At 33.5% G+C, this 20,029-nt stretch overlaps 1 protein-coding gene across 1 annotated transcript; it reads left to right on the top strand.

The window, feature by feature from the left end:
• The first annotated feature begins 3,607 nt into the window (after positions 1-3,607).
• LOC143570481 (protein JINGUBANG-like) lies at positions 3,608-5,665 on the top strand. The gene is made up of 2 exons (XM_077056123.1): positions 3,608-4,165; positions 4,663-5,665. The coding sequence occupies exons 1-2, from the start codon at positions 3,931-3,933 to the stop codon at positions 5,547-5,549; spliced, it is 1,122 nt and encodes a 373-aa protein (XP_076912238.1). The 5' UTR covers positions 3,608-3,930; the 3' UTR covers positions 5,550-5,665.
• The last annotated feature ends 14,364 nt before the right edge of the window (positions 5,666-20,029 follow it).

The raw sequence follows: 20,029 nt of genomic DNA, 5'->3' as shown, positions 1-20,029 counted from the left end.
TATGTGGAATGTTAAACAAGAAACAAGAACTAATTAGTTTAGGCTAGAGATGTAACACTTGAAAGATTAGGGACTAGAATGTAACTTGATTATCTATAAATATAACATTAACACTAAACCCTAACTTATTATTATAAACCTACAACCCCAATCGGCCTCCCCTTGCTCTCTCTTGGCTGCCGTCCACAAACACACACACATACACCGTCAATTCAAGCTTTTGATTGAAGAACTAAGTGCTAGGAAGGTATATTTGATCATCCTTCACATCCTTGTTGATTGAATTTGATGTTTGTTGGGTTAATAACAAACCCTAGCTGGCCGATTTTGTTCATGCATATGATTTATATGATTGTTGTTATTTGGATAATGAATTGATAACTAGTTTGATAGTATTGCATGTTAATTGTTGTGTCCTTGATTGTGAGTTCAAATAAAACCCTAACCATGTGTGTATGGTGTGATTGATATGCATGGATAGTAGTTATAGTGTCTAGAGGGTTATATGGATGCATGATAGTTCATAGGTTGTGATTATGTTGAGTTTTGATGTGAACAAATTCTGGACAGAATGTATATACGATGTTTAACTGACTGTAACGAAGTGTAAACGTGAAAATTGATTGATATTGTGGGTACTGCAGTAAACTAGGTTGAGTCTAGTTTCTATGAAGTATAAATTCGTAATTTTTGGATAAGTGGAAGTATACTTTTATGATTTTACAAAAACGTGATGCAAAGCTGAGCTGTTAGACCTGCTGTTAGGTTATGTTGTAAATGTTGTATCTCATGAACTACGAGACCAATTGGGTTGGTTCCACTTCTGGAAGTTGACTCACTGAGTTAGGAACCAAACCCAAGTGGTCTTGCATTTATTGGATTTTTCGTTTAACGGGAATTGCAAATAACATTCTGATGTGCATGAATCTGACTGATATGAGTTAGCTGTAATGTTTTGGTCATTATAAGAAAAATATGTGGAATAAAAATAAGATAAAATATGTTCTGGAAACCTAAGACATGTATTCTTCTGTGGTAATTTTTGATGAATTAATTGAGACGTTATAATCGGTGAACTAGTGCAATCTTTCAAGTAGAAATTCAGTCATAACGAAACTAGCTGCTGAGTTGTATAGGAATGCATGAAATATGATAGTTTTTATATAATTGTTGTATTTTGACCAAAATACCCTTGCGGGGAATAGTTGCTAGTTGATTGCCATGAATTGACCAAATTGCCCTTATGGGGAATAATGGTTAGTTAGTCTTTGTTTGTTGACCAAAATGCCCCTACGGGAATAATTGCTAATAAGTATGTTATTAATACGTGACACGAAAGTAATTGCTCACTCATGTATCGTATCACAATTTTACTTGTTTAAGTCACACACGATTCACAAACGAAACACGAAACATGTTACGTGCATAGGTATTATGTGCCGAGTCTAGAGACTCGTTAAACATTCCGATACTTAGAAAATCTCTTTGTTATTTTAGAACGCTAGAGAGTTTTCTACGACGCGCATCACTCGGTGATCTAGATCGGATATTCTTCGCAAACAGTGAGTTCACTTACCCCACTCTTAAACTGTTTTCAAACGTTTTTCACTTGGGGGAGATAACATACTCCGATAAACATATTTTCTGAGATAAACGCATATGAAAGATTTTGTTATAAATTATATATCACTTGTAAAGGCTAAGCGGCATACGTAACATTTGAAGTCCCACACATCGGACCGGTTAATATTTGGAATAGCGAGTCACTTTTGGGTAGTACTACTGGGTTTGACAAACCCCACCCGACGCTAAGCTCAACTGGAGGTTGAGTGGGTGTAAATTTTGGCTAACACTTACCATGGTCTGGAGGACCTGGTGACGGGCACTTGATAAACAGTCAGCTTCGGTCGCGAACCACTTAGCGATACTTGTTGTATAGATTAGCTACCTATCGATATATAATTTGACATAACACTATCTGGTAATGCAAAACACTTAAACGCTGTAACGTAGTTACACACTTAAACGCTGTAACGTAGTTACACACTTAAACGCTGTAACGTAGTTACACACTTAAACGCCGTAACGTGGTTACGCAACACTTAAATGCCGTAACGTGGTTACGCAACACTGAAACGCCGTAACGAGGTTACGCAAAACGCTAAACGATTTATCTTATATAACCTGTGAACTCACCAACCTTGTGTTGACACTTTTAGTATGTTATTCTCAGGTAGCCGAGGCGGGCGCGCGGTTTAGGAGCATGCATTAATAAAAACACTTTTATTCTGCAAACTTAATTTTAACAGTTACATTTGGTTTTAAGTCGTCCTGCGTGACGCAACTTTTGAATTAAGGTTTTACGCTTCCGCACTTACTTTCATTTAAACGTTTTTCTTTGGTTTGGTTATAACTAATGATTCCGATCCTGCCAGTTCACACCCTCTGACGGTAAAACTCCGTTAGTGGATTTTGAGGGTGTGACAACCTCTAATGAAGCTGATACACGAAACGAGTTTTAAGTATCTTTACACTAACTTCATCAAATAGTCCAGAACTATATTCAATGGTTGAGAAGGCCAAAAGATCAAAGGCACTCATGTATGCCTTTTTTAAAAGAAAAGGGACCATATAGAGTATGTAAAGTAGGTTTATCTTAAACAAAAACCTAAAGAAAGATGAAACCAAGTGGATAGTACTCAAAACTAATCTCAGTCTATCCTGGCCGATTGATGCAATTACCTGATTTCCAAGTCTAATAGACTCGCTTAACAAGTTGCACACATCATGTGTCTAAATCATCAAGGCCACTTTGAAATTAATATCACTATATCAGTAAAGGAAGATTAAAGATTACAAGCACTACCCTACAACTCTTAGTAGACGCTATTAATGTCGTAACAGACCCTCTTGTTTGCTTTTTAGTGTTGGGTCAACATTAATCAAGCATCCTACTTGCACCGCCTAATTGTACTCAAAGAAAAAGAAAGCACTATAAATCATTAAAAGAACTTAGGCACTGATGGTGTTTCTTTACAGAAATGGAACCTCCAATTTGGTGTTGGAGCAACACACTAACCAGCCTTCAAACACATAATATGTGTACGTGCAGTCGTGCACTAAGTGCAATATGTTAGATAGGCCAGCAAATATCCAAAAACTTTCCAAAAACATGCACAGAAAGAAGACTACAAATGCATGCAAATGCCTCAGGTGCACTTTTATACAACATGGCATAGACAAAAGAAAAAAAGTGTTTGGATTAATATAATAAGAGTTAGGTATAAAGTTCAAACACCAAATTGTTTGGCCATGGTACTGCTTTGGATCTAGAAACAGATTAGATTTCTATATTTGTAACTCAAATAGGGTTGGCATAAAGGTAAGGTTTCCATATTTTAAACTAAATAGACTTCAAAAAACCGATAAAGTCAATCAGTTGGGCCAATGACTCGACTCAACAAAGCATGTATGACATGGTACCTAACAGTGCTTCACATGTACCATAATAGCTACTGAATTCCTTATAACATAATAGCTACTGACTTCCGGCCCATTTGGACCCATTACCACATCTCAAACCCATACACGAAAGTTAAAACGTCTTTTAAGTATCTACATGGTAACTTCGTAAAATAGCACGAGAACTGGATTCGATGGTATACATAAGTATACGCGGTATGCCTTTTCAAAAAAAAAAGGATAAGTTAGGCAGTATATAATAGGGTGAACTAAAACAGAAACCTAAAGAGACATAAATTTGTATGGACAATCAATCCTCCAACTAATATTAAAGTACATCCTGGCCCATTGATGTTACATATGTTGAAAATTGTGTTCATTTTTTTAAGTTAAATACCTTAGAACCTGGGAACACTTCTTTCCAAACTATCACTTAATCATCTTCAAACTCAGTCCACACTAAAAAAGATGTCACATCATCAATCTTCTGACTCACAATGGCAGTCTGGTAATTACCACCTATCCGCTACTCATCAGTGCATCTCTACGATCAAGGGTGACAACTCATACATCTCGTCTCTTGTCATTGATGGGAAGTTTCTATACACAGGCTCTTCTAATAAAGTGATACGAGTGTTGAAGTGTGGCAACTTACAAGCAGAATTTGATCATGAAAAACTAAGTGACTGCATGATAATCACAGGTAGGGGTGTGCATGGGTCGGTTTTGGCCCAACACCACAACCTTAAGCATAACCGAACTTTCGATAAAGTCTGTTATGGTTAATCAGTTTTACATGCTGGTCAGTTCGCTTATGGGTTGGGTAACTGTGAATTAGATTTGGTCTTGAACTTTTTGGGTTGGACTAAAATGGCCCAAAATAATGTAACTATGCTTGAAAGTTTGGGCCTGAAGTTTTTTAACCACTAAACATATTATTATTACACATTTGAGCTTGAATAATTTGAGTTACCATTTTACGTCTGTATCATTCGTTTATACGTGTTCGTTAACCGTGGATTTACTAAAACATGGTTCAGGTCGGTTTTGTCTGTTATGGAAATACAGATAACCAAAATCAAACCACTAATTTCGGTTTTAAAAAAGACCAACCGTCTGTTTTTGATTAGGATCGGTTATATCGCTTCTGTTTCATCGGTTAATTTGGAAATGGGTCGGTTAATTCAGTTTTATTTACAGGAAATGGTGCAGTAAAGTCACTAGTGGTTTCTAAGGACAAAATATTCAGCGCGCATCAAGATCACAAAATCCGTGTATGGAGAGTTGATGAAAACGAGGTGCAACAGCATAAGTTAACACACTTAGCCACACTCCCAACGCTTAGTGATCGGACCCTTAATGTTCTATTACCAAGGAATCATGTAAAGGTGTCAAGACACAAGAGGTCCACACGGGTGCATCATAATGATACGGTATCAGCACTAGCTGTTTCCAGGGACGGTTTGGTCATTTACTCGGTCTCGTGGGACAGAACACTCAAGATTTGGCATGCAACCGACTTCAAATGTTTAGAATCAGTTTGTAATGCACATGATGATGCAATCAATGCAGTAGTGGTATCATGTAATGGTGATGTTTATACCGGATCCACTGATAAAACAATAAAAATTTGGAGAAAGTTAAAATCACCAGAAGGTGAGAAACACTTGTTAATGACTACATTAAAGAAACACAAATCCGGTATTAATGCATTAACACTAAGTACCAACGAGAATGTTTTGTATTCTGGAGGGAGTGATAGGTCGATCATGGCTTGGGAGAAAAGTGACGAGGATAACATGGCGGCAGTGAGTGTTCTCAGGGGGCATGTTAAGTCCATATTGTGTTTGAGCGTTGTATCGGATTTGTTGTGTAGTGGTTCTCCAGATGAAACCATAAGAATTTGGAAAGAAACTGAGAAATGTTATTTTTGTATAGCGATACTGGAGGGTCACAGTGGTCCGGTTAAGTGTTTGACTTCAGAAACCGATCACAGCCGTTCATCTAATGCATCAACTTCTTATCTTATCAACAGTGGTGGTCTGGATTCTGACATCAAAGTTTGGCAGGTTTTTATTCCTCTGTGATGAAGAATGTCCTTCTTTGTAATTACTTAGTAGTTATCGACTTATCGTGTACTCTAGAAGGTCTATGTGTGTAGTTCTCTATATAGAGACATATTGTAACCCTATTCGGTACTCAAGAGAGGATATTATATGATATTTGAAACTTACAAGAGATCAAAAACTGAAAAGATAATTTCCTTCTTTATGATCAAAGAATAAACAACTTATCAACCTGTAAAACGTAAAGAGCCTAATCTAAAAGTTTAGCTTGCGATTAAGTTACCGCTTATAAAATCAAGCGAAACACCTTTCCGTTACTGATTTATCGATAAGATCACTTTCCTTCCGAACAATTTTAAGTACTCATCATAAACATGTACTTGAACAAAGCAATAGATAATAACATAGAAAATTATTAAAAGATAAAGCTAGTACCTCAGAAGCATGACCTTTTGCTGCAACAAATAGGAGTGAATCCAGAAGAAGAAGCTGGTTTCAATCGAGTACAATGCATCTGCTTGTTTATATTGAAGTTGAATTAGGGTTTCAAAGTGAGAAGCATTGAACGATTGAAGATATTGTGGCTGCAGATCTTGTGTTTATGGCTGTTGGTTTGAAATTTGAAGTGCCTTCAAAGTGTTTGATGAAAGTCCCCAAAGACAACGAAACGGGAAACTTGAATATCGGTATCTTGGCGCCGTAATCAGATCTCGCATACGGGTCATATAATTTGAGACCTTCTTTTAAATGCAACGGTTTTGTTTTGTGAGGTTATAAAATCAATTTGCATTTCTGAATTTTATGAAATACAGTTGTTTCGAATGATCTTAAAGCATAAAATAGAAGAAAAAAAAGCCGAGATTAGACCGAGTCTTGGTGTAAATTTAATTTCGTGAAATTCTTGTTGTGGTTTTGTATAGTCTTATTCCCTCGTTTATGCTTTTTGTCTTCTAACTACATGTACTTCAGCCTTCGAGTCTCTCGCTTAAGATTTCCTTTCTCGGTTTTATTTAAATTTGGCCTTTCAAAAAATAAAATACCTATTAGCATTGTACTAAAAATAGAAGAAATTTCTAATATATACACATTGATTAAAAATTTATATGAAAATTTTATTTTTTTCAAAACTAGTCGATGAAGAAAATAAGCTAGTCACATTAAAACATATAAGATGGTTAGGCTTCATTAAGCACTACTTGGGGCGTCAATGAAAACCATAAAAAGCTGACGCGTTTGAACTTTTTTTGGCACGTATTCCAAACATGCCACATAGGAGCTTAAAGGAAATAATAGGGCTAGGCTTGAGCCAACTTTGCTTAAGTTATAGTTGAGTCGAGACACTGATAGATTGATACTTAGACACATGTGGAATGTAAGCACATTGCCCTATTCAATCTAAAAGACACGCTTGACACCCTTTGAGTCTAGATACTGATACTTAGACACCTCTGAAGCATAAGCACTATATCCTATTGCTTTCCATAGTTTTTAGTAACGGCGCAAATAATTCATAATAGAGCCTAACCAACTTACGTGTTTTAATGTAATTGGTCTATTTTTTTAATTGATTAGTTTGAAAAAGTAAAATTTCTATGCATATTTTAGACAACGTTTTGTGTCTATTTAACAATATCAAAATATTATATGCATAATCAATGTTGCATGGTTTTAATAAACATGGGATCCCTAGCTCTTTAAAGTTTAATAGATCTAAACCTAAGCATGACTTATTTATACTTGTTACCCCCCCCCCCCCCCCACCACTCCCAACAAATAATGTGAAAAGAAGCTTAGAACTAATGTAAGATAAGATATTTGTCTTATAAATATTGCCATGTGATGGTGATTTTGGCCCTGTGATGGTGTTTCCTCTTATATATTGGAGAATTCGTTTCAGTATACCTCGATGCTTAGCACTAGGCTAATGTTGTATAAACTAAAAGATCTTATTGACGTCAAAAACAAGATCTGGTTTTGTGAAGCCAGTTATTAAAGAGCATCGACAACTATATGTTACTAGGAGCGTGCTTAGAATCTTAGATCGATTGCCTTAACATAGGTACATGGTAGTTGAGATTACGTAATACTAAAACTTATCTAATTAGAGTAACTTACAAGAGCACTCAGGTAAGCAAAAATTTCGTATTTAATCCTTACTTTTGAGATATCACCTATTTTATCCAATTTTTTACTTTACTCGTCATCCTTTTGGTCTATGAAATAGATGTCATGAAGGAGGTGCATTTGTTTTTTAGGATTTTTGGTTTTTTATTAAGAGAGTGAAATGATATTTCATACGCGTTTAACAGTAGAAACTTTTTAACCTTCTATAGTTCTATCCATTTCAAGATCAAAATTGTGATGGTAGCGAATCAAGGACGAAATGATATAATTCACTAAAACGTAAACACACAATAAGTAATATTGAATAACTCTCAATATTATATAGAGGAAATATAACTCAAAAACCCTTATTACATAACTCGTGTATCTCTAGATGAACCCTAACTCGGTTGGATCTCTTGTGTATCTGGATGAACTTTAACTCGGTTGCATCTCACACGTTGTTCTTTTAATGTCAAACCACCCATTTTAATTACAATACAATTAGAAAACATATTATAATTAGAAAATATAACCAACTATGACCTACTTGTTAATATTGGTCCTTCAAGTTCATCGACTTGAGACTTGAAGTCCGAAATTACGTCAAACAGTGAATGTGTTTTTATTTTAAAATAATATAAAAAGTGGTGGAGAAAGAAAATGAAAAAAGAAAAGGCAAAAACGATTACCCCAACTGAAACCCACTTCCTGTTGTATTATCGATACTTAAAATCACTTTAAAAATAAAGAGAATATTTGGGCCACCACAAGAAAAAGATTGAAGAGAGGTTGATGTCCCCGGTCATCCCCCCACTACGAAAAGAAATGAAAAGAAAAAACAAAACAAGAACAAGAGAGTTAATTTGACGTGTGATTAACTCACTTTCACTTTTTCTCTAGGCATTATATTGCTTCGGACATGATGCGATGTGCAAAAGCTTTGCCAAAAAATTAACACACTTTCTCCGTCCTTTGTAATCATTATACTTATATTATGTGGATTTCAATACTATTATCTCAACCACAATTATTACACAAATCATTAATACATTGCTCATCCTATGTAATATTATTGTATTCGTGGGCGAGTGTATATTGGGGGAGGTACAGATGATTTCAATGGGTTGTTAAAGAGGAGATCAAATTCAAATGGTTTAGTTAAATTACTTGAAGTTATTTTTATATTTTTGTTGTGAATGAATTTTAAATTCGTATTTGAGTCCTAGTAGCAGTAGGAAATTGCGGTTTATATAAACCGATGTTTATTTGTTTTCTTTTCATTGTAATTTCATATTCATTAATAATAATAATAATTTCATTTTTAATAATAATAATAAAAAGAGTCGATCAGTTGTGACCAATATACGAGTTCTTGATATCTTCCAGTTTAACATTTTCTTCTGTGTCAGTCTTCAACTGAAGGTGTATACGATGGTTTAGTTGGTAGCTAATAACTGTGAAGGATGTTGGGTTAAGTGTTTTGAGATAGATGCATATTTTTTACAACGGCTAACGTGTCATCTAAGCCTACTCCTAAATGTATAGCGATGTCCACGATGATACTAGAATTTCAATCATTTAGGAAGAAACGCATTTACTACATACCTTAATACTAACAAGCCCTCTAAGTATTAGAAGTTGTATGGCACTATAATGGTGAATATTAAAGCTATAACGGTGTGAATATTAACTATAATGGTGAAATTAGTTAAGTTTTAGCTAGGGTGGGTTAGTCGTGTTTGAAGAATCCTCTAGATATCAAAACTACATTACGAAGCACACCAGCTTCTCCTTTTTTGTTCCTCATCACCATGCCAATCGACATGAGGGTGCCGCATAGTATTGAACTTGCGTTGCTGAGAGGTAGGGTCAGTGTTCTAACACGGTGCCAATTACTTGCCACTCGCTATCACCTCAACCTGCCAGGTATCGCAAAGGCACTCCCCATCCATAGAAATTTGATTGTTCAAGGGCGCAACAGCATCCTCTAGTTACTTGTAATTATAGTTTCAAATTCCATATAATAAAAACTAATCTCTATTTTCGGTACTGATCAATTTGAGCGAAAATGTGAAAACTAGAGATTTATAAAGTCGAATTTTGGACATAATTTATGAGTACTCGAATTGTTATCTATGGTTTTAGGCTTATAATAAATAGATATATATATAAACTTGGTTGATTATATGAAATGATCCCTTATAAACTTTTGTAAACCCTCAACTCCTTGAAACACCACAAAGAAAAGAAGTGGTTTATTTCATGACTTCATGTGATAAAGCCACTATAAAGGCAAGCTAACTACATCTACTCAGCAGCCAAAAGACCAAAACTAACATATGAAAAAAAAAATCCGAAAAGAAAGTATTACCTACAAGTTACAAAACTGAAATTAAACAAGTTTATTTTACCTCTAATTATTAGACTAGTTATATACTAAGTATTGTAATTACAAGTATACAATTATTAGCCTAGGCTTCGAATACTCGACGCCGAGTACTTGGCGAGTAATTCTCAAGTACTCCCTGACTAGGCTGATTACTCGCAACTCCCCAGACAACTAATTTGGCACTGGCCAGCGACTTCTGAAATCAAACCATGTATATCGAACCATGTTATAATAACAATCAATATAAAGTTATACTGGCTGATGGTAAGACAAATTTGAATAAAAGAAAGCTAAAAAGAACTAACAAATATATATGGGTAAGAAGTGGTAAAAAAGGAGACATTGAATTGGAAAGGAAATAATGCAATTGTACAATTCCATGCTTGGTGTAGCATGCAACGAGACTACCTAAAGACATAAAGTGAAAAAGAACCCACCCCCAAACCTTTGTTTTCTTAGCTTTGGGCCTTGTTTCATGTTACTCCAAAAATGTCCGCTTTGAATCTCTGGAAAAGATTTACTTTGAATTACAATAAAAGTTGTAACATCACCGAAAAAGGCCATTTCAATCCAACACATTTGGAAACATATATAAATGTGAAACTTTATTACTAGTAGTAGTAACAATTAATCAAAATATTTATTTTGATATATCCAGTTTCTTTTTTCAAAACCCGGCTTACAAAGTATCTTATTTATAGATTCTTTTTAACGCATTATACATGTTTTGACCGAAAATTAAGAACAACAGCTTTGTGATCAAATTTGTAAGTGAGGCAGTGTGCGTGAATGATTCGTGTAACAAATATGATAAGGAAAGTAAAGAGTTGACACGGGTGATTACAAGAAAAATCCTTCATCCTTAAAGATCTCCGATATAAAACCTCGGGAGGTGACTAATCGTCACTCTGCCTCTTGTTCTTATTGATTATCGTAAAAATTATAAGGTGAGAGCAATAGTCGATCGATTCTAAGTGTTACAGAGTAAGTTGGTGAAGTGCGTGTTGTGTGTTTTCTATCCTCTTTAAACACACTCGTATCTATGAATACTAGATATTACACCGTACAATATAACTCAACGTTATAGATAAGATTCGAAATTGTATTATGGGCAGTAGAAGAATTCTCTGAAGGTTAACATTTGGTCAAGACAGATGTGGAAAGAGTCCACATGCTTGTAAGCTTTGCCTGCCTGTAAACTGACCAGTATTCTAAAGATTCCTTTGTGTAATTATTTGTTTTAAATTTATAAAATAAAGTGGTTATTTATTTATACGGGCAAATATTCTTTGATCTTCTTTAGCAAAGCCCAATAAAGGTCACAACCACAGATTAAACAAATCGTCCTCTCCCCATATACAGTCCATAAACAGCCTTTTTCGTATTGCCTATAATAGAATAATTAGTCCTTTCAAATTAAATAATTATTACATTATCATAACCATTTAAATAGGGAAAATTCCTAAAATAGCTCATTTATAGTTAGTGTTTCCAAATTTATCCCCCATAATTCAAGTTTCCAATTTTATCCCTTTGTTATCTCGTCGCCGACGACATGATAGCGAACACCGAAGGCATGATAGCGAACACCGACGATGCGTTACCGATGCGTTGTATAACATAGGGTTGACGATGCGTTATGTTGCTAACGTAAATGGGCTATTTTGGGAATTTTCTCATTTAAATACCATGTATAAATGTACTTTTAAGGTATCATTTTAATTTCTAATTAAGATATATATTTTTGTTTATTTCTTCCTGTAAATTATAGTAATCATTTATGCAAAAACATATATACATGGTTATGATTTTATACAGAGTTTCTATAACAAAATATTCAGGAGTTTGCGTACGTCATGTTTAAGGCCGGGTTTAACGAAATAGAGTGTGCACGTCATGTTTATGTGTGTAGCGACATAGATGATCAACCAATATGTTCTAAATAATTACATATTACTAGATGGTCACGTGTGTTCTCGTGTATGTATTCGTGTGTGCATAATTGTGTGTACGTATATTGACAATCACGTGTTCTTGTATATATATTTTTATAATATGTACTGCACATAAAATTTTCATGACGAGCATATTTGATATTGGTTTATAAAACATTTTCATCTCATGAATAATAATCATTCATAAATGCTTACGAACGAAGGTTATTTGCTACACATGGAAACCGTATGTGACGAACTTATAGTCATTTCACCATAAGTCATGCGCTTCATTAGTATACTAGCTAGGTTTTAATAAAAATTTCCCCCTTTTTCTAAAAGTATGTAGTCCATAAAATACAATCTACAATAAGAAAACCTGAATAGCTATTTAATAAGACAAAAAAGTGAGAATTTTTATATACAATAACGGATTCTGTAGTAGATACTTATGAATGTGAATAGATACAAAGAAACTAGAATGAACTCTTTTATGTAAAAGACTTGTTTTTTTAAATTAAATTAAATTATAGAATACTATTACTATTTATCCAATGAAAAGAAATTCAGATTTATAAAATTAGTCATCCACCTAATAATCTGCGCCTTTCTTTTATTACTTTGATGCGTATGTTTGTTAATCAGAATGCACTTGATTAATCTTTACCCTACTTTATTTTCTGATGTTTAAAGTGAAATAATTTTCCTTTCTTCACAAAGTTTTGGAGTTTAAATATTTATATTGTGTCACTTTTCTTTCAAGGCTAGTAAAAAACCAAATGATCATATCATAATAAAAAGGTGAAAGAAAAATGTATTAATAGAAGATCCCGGCCGAATTCGAAACCCAGAAATAAAAGAAATCTGTCTTAAAAAAATGGAAGAACCAATGTTTCTTCGATAACTGGATTCTATGATTCAACTGTGTACAACTAACTAAATAACCTTATAAAACTGGCTGACAACAAAATAAATGTTTACAATAACAAAAGCACAATCACATAATTAGATAAATGACACCTTAAAAACCAATGAATCGATTATTATTTTTTAACAACTAACTTTTATGTATTAGTTATAATTATTCATTTATAAATAACTAAAAATAAAACAAGATATTTATATTTCTTTTTATGTTTTTATTATAAATCATGGTCTCTAGCTATATAAAGAGTGATGTTTATCATGTGAAAACTAAAAGTATTATATCAAGGAAAAAAGAGTCATGTTTTACATGAAAAATAGTACTAGCACCAAGATATCAGCATATATTATGACTTTTAATGAAAAAGATATTAACATCAAATATTACGAAAAATATATTATTTATCTTGTATCTAGACATATATATAGGATAGATATAGTGAGAAGAAGATGAGTTAGATATCTTTTAGTCATGATTTCAAACAATAATAATCATGATGACTCCTACTACTTCCATCCCCACCTCTCTCATCCTGCTGCCTGTTCCTCCGTCGCAATCACTACTGTCCACGACCACCATCACCACCGTAATCATTACCCACCTTTCCTTATCATTCACCAACCAAAATATAAACACAAAAAACCACTTCATTATCTCTAGTTTGAAGCTAGTGGCCTACAAGAAACCCTAATCAGTTTCTTCTTATTATAAGTACTCCACATCTTCAAATCCAACACATGAATCAATCAACTCTTGTTCTATCTTTTTGGGGAATTAAGCCGTTCGGTCCGATTATGTTTGCTACATCAAACATCATGGTTTCATTTTTAGGTTTTTGTTCTAGGGTTTATGTTATGTTATATGGGTGTGTTTCTTTCTTTCTTTGTTGTTACTTGTTAATTAATTTCTTTAAATTATGATTAGTTATAATGTTTGATCCTTTTGTTTTGTTACTTGATCTTGGGATCTTTAAACTTTTAAATGAAGGAAAATTAGAAATGAAAGAAAGAATGTATGTCAAGATCAATCAAGAACATGTTGCTAAGGTTAAATTGTAGTGTCTCTAATGATTGCTGGCTTTGTTGTCATGGATGTTTTTTTACTGGATAATTATAACATGTTTTATTCGGTGAATATCTCATTTCTACTTTTTAGTGTGGTATATTCTTTGCATCCTCATGTTAATTCTCCTAGATAAACAAACAAAAGCTAGAATATAATTAATAATTAGGTTCATGTTTACGGGCACGAGTAGAGCGAGCTTAGGTTTTGATCCTTACTAGAAAAACCATTATCACCGACCATGATTGTCGGTATCCATCGATCATCGATGAACATGAGAACATCCCGTGAATGATATTGCCATGGTAACTGCTAAGTGCCGTTATTATTTACAGTAATACTTAGTTGAGTTCGTTTTCAGTGATCCCTAAGTAAATTATGCGAGATCCATTCAAATGGAGGATCACATTTTCCTTGATTTGTCCATAGGTAATTTTCTTCTTTTTTTTTTTGAAGTGTTTGGCTTGGTGATATTTTCTATAAACAGGTTATTTTTCTTGTTGTTTCGATCCTTTATTTGTTATCACTAGAATAACTAAACACAAACATATAAAAAGTTATACCATGACCTAGAGATGGCCAAAAAAACCGGTTGGGGAACCGGTTTACCGGTTTAAACCGGAAACCGGTTTTTACGAAAACCGGTTTTTTAAAAACCGGTTTGACCGGTTTACAAACCGCCGGTTCGTCTTTCGGTTACAAGTTTTAGATCAAAAACCGGTTAACGAACCGGTTAATGGAAAAACCGGTTTTTTTTATTAACCGGTTATGGAAAAACCGGTTAACCGGTTTATAAAAAAACCGGTTTTTGACCGTTGTGGAAAAACCGGTTAACCGGTTTCTCCATAACCGGTTAACCGGTTAAAAACCGGTTTTTGAACGTTGTATAACGGATATATGCCCGTTTTTTTTTTTTTGGACCGTTTGTTTTTTTTACCTTTTTACCCCCACAAACATCTATATATAGTTTAGGTTGGGTATTGGTTAGATCACACTCGATTATACAACTCCAAATGCTCTAAACGTTTATTTCATACGCGATTATTTTGTTATCTCACGCTCAATTATACCACATTACCACTCCATACGCTCTTATTTCGTAGTCGTTTATTTCATACTCGAGTATACCACTCTTATTTCGTAGTCGATTATCATGACCTCCCAAAGTGCTGCTTCATCCGTCAACATGGGTGTCTCGAACACGGGAGAAACGGTCGTTCGGGTCATCCCCACGAAACGAAACCATGATGTTTGGCAACATTTCGACCTATGCGAAATGTCTAACGGTAGCCAAAAAGCTCGATGGCCGCGGTTGGCCATTTAAAATTAAAGTATAAACCTATTTGTGATGGAGCGTTTTTTCATAGCCGATGCATTGCACATATTATCAACTTGGCCGTGCAAGATGGGTTAAACGTGATCGAAACGCAAAGAAACAATTTTAAAAGAATGTTACGAGATGTTTTTAGCAACAATAAAACATTTTCAAGATACAAAAAATTTTGTGTAGAAGCTAATTGTCAATGGTTGGGGCCAAATTGGGATTGTCCAACAAGATGGAACTCGACTTGTAATATGTTTGAGAAAGCCATCCAACAAAAAGAATCATTAATTGCGTTTCATCAAATTTTGTCAAGTAGGGGTAAATGTGCACCGTACGATCCTAGAAACTGGTTATTGATTGAGATCGTTACGGAGGTCCTTCAAATTTTTAAATCTTGCACAACTAGTTTATCCGGGGTTTACTATCCAACAAGCCCCATTGCTTTACCAAAAATTGCTGTCATGTGCACAAAGTTGAGTGAACTTCATTGTAGGGGTGCACCTTATTTTGATATGGGTGTAAAAATGAAAGAAAAATTTAGAAAAGCTCGGGATCGGGTAGCGAAGAAAATTAGTTAAAGAAACAGCAAACATGGAGGCAAATCATGAGTAAGAAACAGCAAGTTGTTCATGTAATCGTGTCTAAGCATTCTTTTTCCTAATATGTGCTCTTATTTACTTGTTGATTTGGATTTTTCTAATTTAGTTAAAGAAACAGCAAACATGGAGGCAAATCATGAACAAACTGCGATTGGGAACAACAGGAGCATCTGCTAGTTCACGATTTAATGTTTGTATTTTTGAGTTAAATCATGAACAACAGTTCTTGGCAGAGATTTCTTCAGTGTTAATGATTTAATGTTTGTATTTTTGAGTTACGAATATGCGATAACGATTTAATGTTTGTATTTTTAATGGCTTCGGTCAGTCCGTTTTGCCTTGTAGTTACCGGTTTGCCTTGTAGTTACCGGTTTGTTTATACTGTGAAAAAATAATGGTCTTCATTAAGTACAAAATATAAAAAACAAATATTCGTATTTGAAACCGCGAAATTTAAAAAAAAAAAACCGGTTAACCTAAAAACCGGTTATTAAAAAACCGGTTAATAAAAAAACCGGTTTATTAACCGGTTCTAACCGGTTTCTAAACCGGTCCTAACCGGTTAGACCGGTTAGGGTTTTGACAGAAAAAAACCGGTTATTAACCGGTCCGGTTATTAACCGAACCGGTTTTTTTCCGGGCAAAAAAAAACCGGTCCGGTTAATAACCGAACCGGTTTTTTTTTAAAAACCGGTTTGTGCACCTCTACCATGACCCATTATGAAAAATGATGATTCACAAGAAAGATAGGAAAGAGAACATATCATGTGATGAAAATTATTCTCTTTGTTTTCCTGAGATCGGTTACTCATCATGAAATGTGTTTTATGTTTTTCGTTGATTTTAATTTGTTTTTTTCTGGTTTGTATTATTTAATTTTAAATCATAAACATGCGAAATGTGATTCATCCGGAAATCCATCAACAACGGTTGCACATATATATCTAAGTTAAACCATTAAATTTTGAAATCAGAAAATATTATATATTCTTCTAAAATGATAAATGATTAAACCAATAATTTTGTTTCTGACTTCGCAGTATGGTGAGTTGGTTTGAACTATAAGGTGAAATGATTTGCTTTGCTAGCTCTCTTATATGCAAACACGATTAGTGACGGATCTAGAAAATATATTAATATATTTTGTAATGAAGGTTTATACTTTATATACATTTCCTAACAACATAATTACCAAAAACAATTATATCTGTTGATATTTCGTATTTCTTAATAAATGTAATTTTTTTGTGTAGGGTGATCCGTTAGTTTTACATGTAGATGTTCTGCTGGTGGTAATTGAAATAGACCAAATTAAGACGTGTCACACCATGTATTGCTTTCTAGTTAATCTCTAAATTTGGTAATAATCATTTGAGGACAATAATTAACATTTAAACATAAATTTGAACAAATGCTACCCGATTAGTGATATAGATATTGTTTTTATTCCGTCGTAAGAGGTTTCTAATTCCTAAATGAATGAAAAAAAGTTCCTCTTTAATTGGTGATTGACATATTAGACCGAAAAAGAAAGGGACAGATTAATTACTAGATGGATTTAGCAAGCAACATATTAAGTATTAATAACTAATGATAAATTATTATCCATTGAATAAAATAATAATAACAATAAAACTAATGTTAAATTCTTCAAGAACAAGCAACATTTTATTGACATACTAAGGTAAAAAGCTTATAACTTCGTTCATTAGTCAAACGTTTTATCGGGATTAATATTTAAGGGTGGGTATTAAATATGTAATTAATGAATTTAGAAAGAAAATATATGTAATTAATGCCTCTATCAAATTCATTTTTAGGTATATTATGTTAAGCCCTGGCCACTAAAGTAATCAAACTTTAGCTCAAATCGGTTGTTCTCATATCACCTATTATGGATTGACTGTTTATAGTTTATTTATGTTTTCGGTTTATGATTAATAGCTATCGTAATCGAACAACCAAATCACGCTTGGTTGAAGACGATTACAGTTGAAGTTTGTTAAATCTTACTCTTTTTTTTTTTGAATTGTTTTATCAAGTTATGTTGGTTATTAATTGGTTATTTACGTTGCGAGCAAAAAAGAATATGTTAATTAATTTTAGTATTATGGTTTATTTTGTTGCTAGGATACTTGAAACCCGATTAATCCAACCCAAAAAACCTGAACTTAAAAAAACAATGAGAAATTTGGGTTGGGTTTCGGTCAAAAGTTAGAACTTTGAAACTGAGGAACCCAACCCGAAACTCGAAAAACAATCCCAAAACCCTAAATCAGATAGTAAAAGCATGGTAAGGTGAGAGTTGAAGTATTGCCACACCTAAATATAATTGCATAACTTGTTGAATTTCAACAAGTACAAAGGGAGACTTAAAAGCACAAGAAAGCTAGCAACATCTATTCATGGGAAACATGAATCCGGAAACAAAATGTAACCACTAAGAAATGCCCCAATATCTTCACATAACCATTGATGGCCTTCTACACTTTCCCTTTGCCTGATAGAAAACATGTTATATTTGATATCCATATTGTAAAAGTGGTGATTAGTTGAATTGTGTTTATATGTGTATAAGTAGAATAGGTACATTTGATGTCACATCGTTCACAAGTTTAATTACTAGCATGTGTGTGAATGTGATACATGTCCATCGGTGACAGTCATATTAGACTAATCAAGGGAGTTGACTTAATACATAAAACAAAGTGGCACTTGAAAATTGGTGATATAATTTGAACGATTATTTATGCAATGACAATCCAGTTATATATGTTTTCTCAAGAAAATGTGTTTTTATATCAATTGTTGCATAAATTATTAAGTTCTATAAAATATTTTAATGAAGCTAAATTCAAAACTTTGTTCAAAATTTAAGGTGCGACTTCTTTTTGGATAAACAGAAATTAGAGGTCGAAAGGGCGTTATTTAGCATTATTGTAAAAAGAATACAAAAAAGGTAGGTGCTTGTTTAGCATTAGTGAGTACCAATAGCTAGGCCTGCAAATCAACCACCGTCAGCCTCGTTACATACAAAAGGTTTTTTATGTAACCACATTTTGACATGAGAATCAATACTGATTTCTTCAGAGGAAAATAATTACGAGAGTAAAATGTTAGTGAACAAGAAAGCATATCTGAATGGTGGTATTTATGGTGATGAAGAGTATGGTTGATGCCATTAATGACACATGTTACTCCCTACTTGATAGTAACGAGTTAACGGAATGTGATAATCCCATATACGGTCTAATTCGTTGAGGGGAAGTATTCATTTTGCTTCTTTAGAGGTCCACAATGGAACGTGGCGGCCACCCATGTCAATGGTTTTTTTCTTGGTCGGTTAGGTTGACCTCATTGATGTTATGTTTGCGGTTGATCCGTGCCACTCCTCTTCACTAATGATTTTTTATGATTCTTTTTACTCAAGTCTATATTAAATTCATATCAACAATAATATCTTCTCGTGTAAGTTTACTTTACCTCATGTTCTTTGACGATATCTGAAAAAACCAACGATATGAATATATCTCCATCATGTTTTTCTTCTTTTAAAATAGAAAAGAACCTATTATATTATTTATTTATTTTACTTTTTGAATGTATATTTTCCACTTTAAGAGCATTTTCAGTAAGTCATTTATCTTTATCTCTATAATTATAATAAAAAACATTACATTTATCTTTCATATATAATTAAATGATATTTTTTATACTTTTATCATTATAGTTTTCTCTCCCTCCTTTACTCATAATCAATTCAACAAATATTAGAAAATAAATATGGACAAACAAGTTTCTCTAAATTTACAATTACTCGTAAACTCGCTGTTCAAAAAAAAAATTACTCATAAACTCACCCTATAGTTTACAAAACCCCTCACAATTTTAAAGGATATGTTAAGCATGCTCTTACCTTCTAATCTAATTCTTGAAAGCCTATTAAACGAAGAAAGAAAGAAAAAGATTCTACCAAGGAAAAAAAATGAATATGGAAAATGGTTTTAAATTATTGTCGGGATAAAGGCTTATTTGGCAAGCATGATCACATGGAATATTCTACTCATATTTTCACATTTTCAAAACTTACAAAAATAAATTAATCACGCCAAAACCCCTTTTCTACTTATTAAAAGGAACCAGTTAAATTAATACTTTTGGT

This window comes from Bidens hawaiensis, unplaced genomic scaffold, assembly GCF_021521415.1.
Source record: "Bidens hawaiensis isolate Kalapana, Puna unplaced genomic scaffold, B.hawaiensis_p1.1 tig00024994_1, whole genome shotgun sequence".
Taxonomy (NCBI): Eukaryota; Viridiplantae; Streptophyta; class Magnoliopsida; order Asterales; family Asteraceae; genus Bidens; species Bidens hawaiensis.
This window is presented reverse-complemented; position numbering and strand designations above follow the sequence as displayed.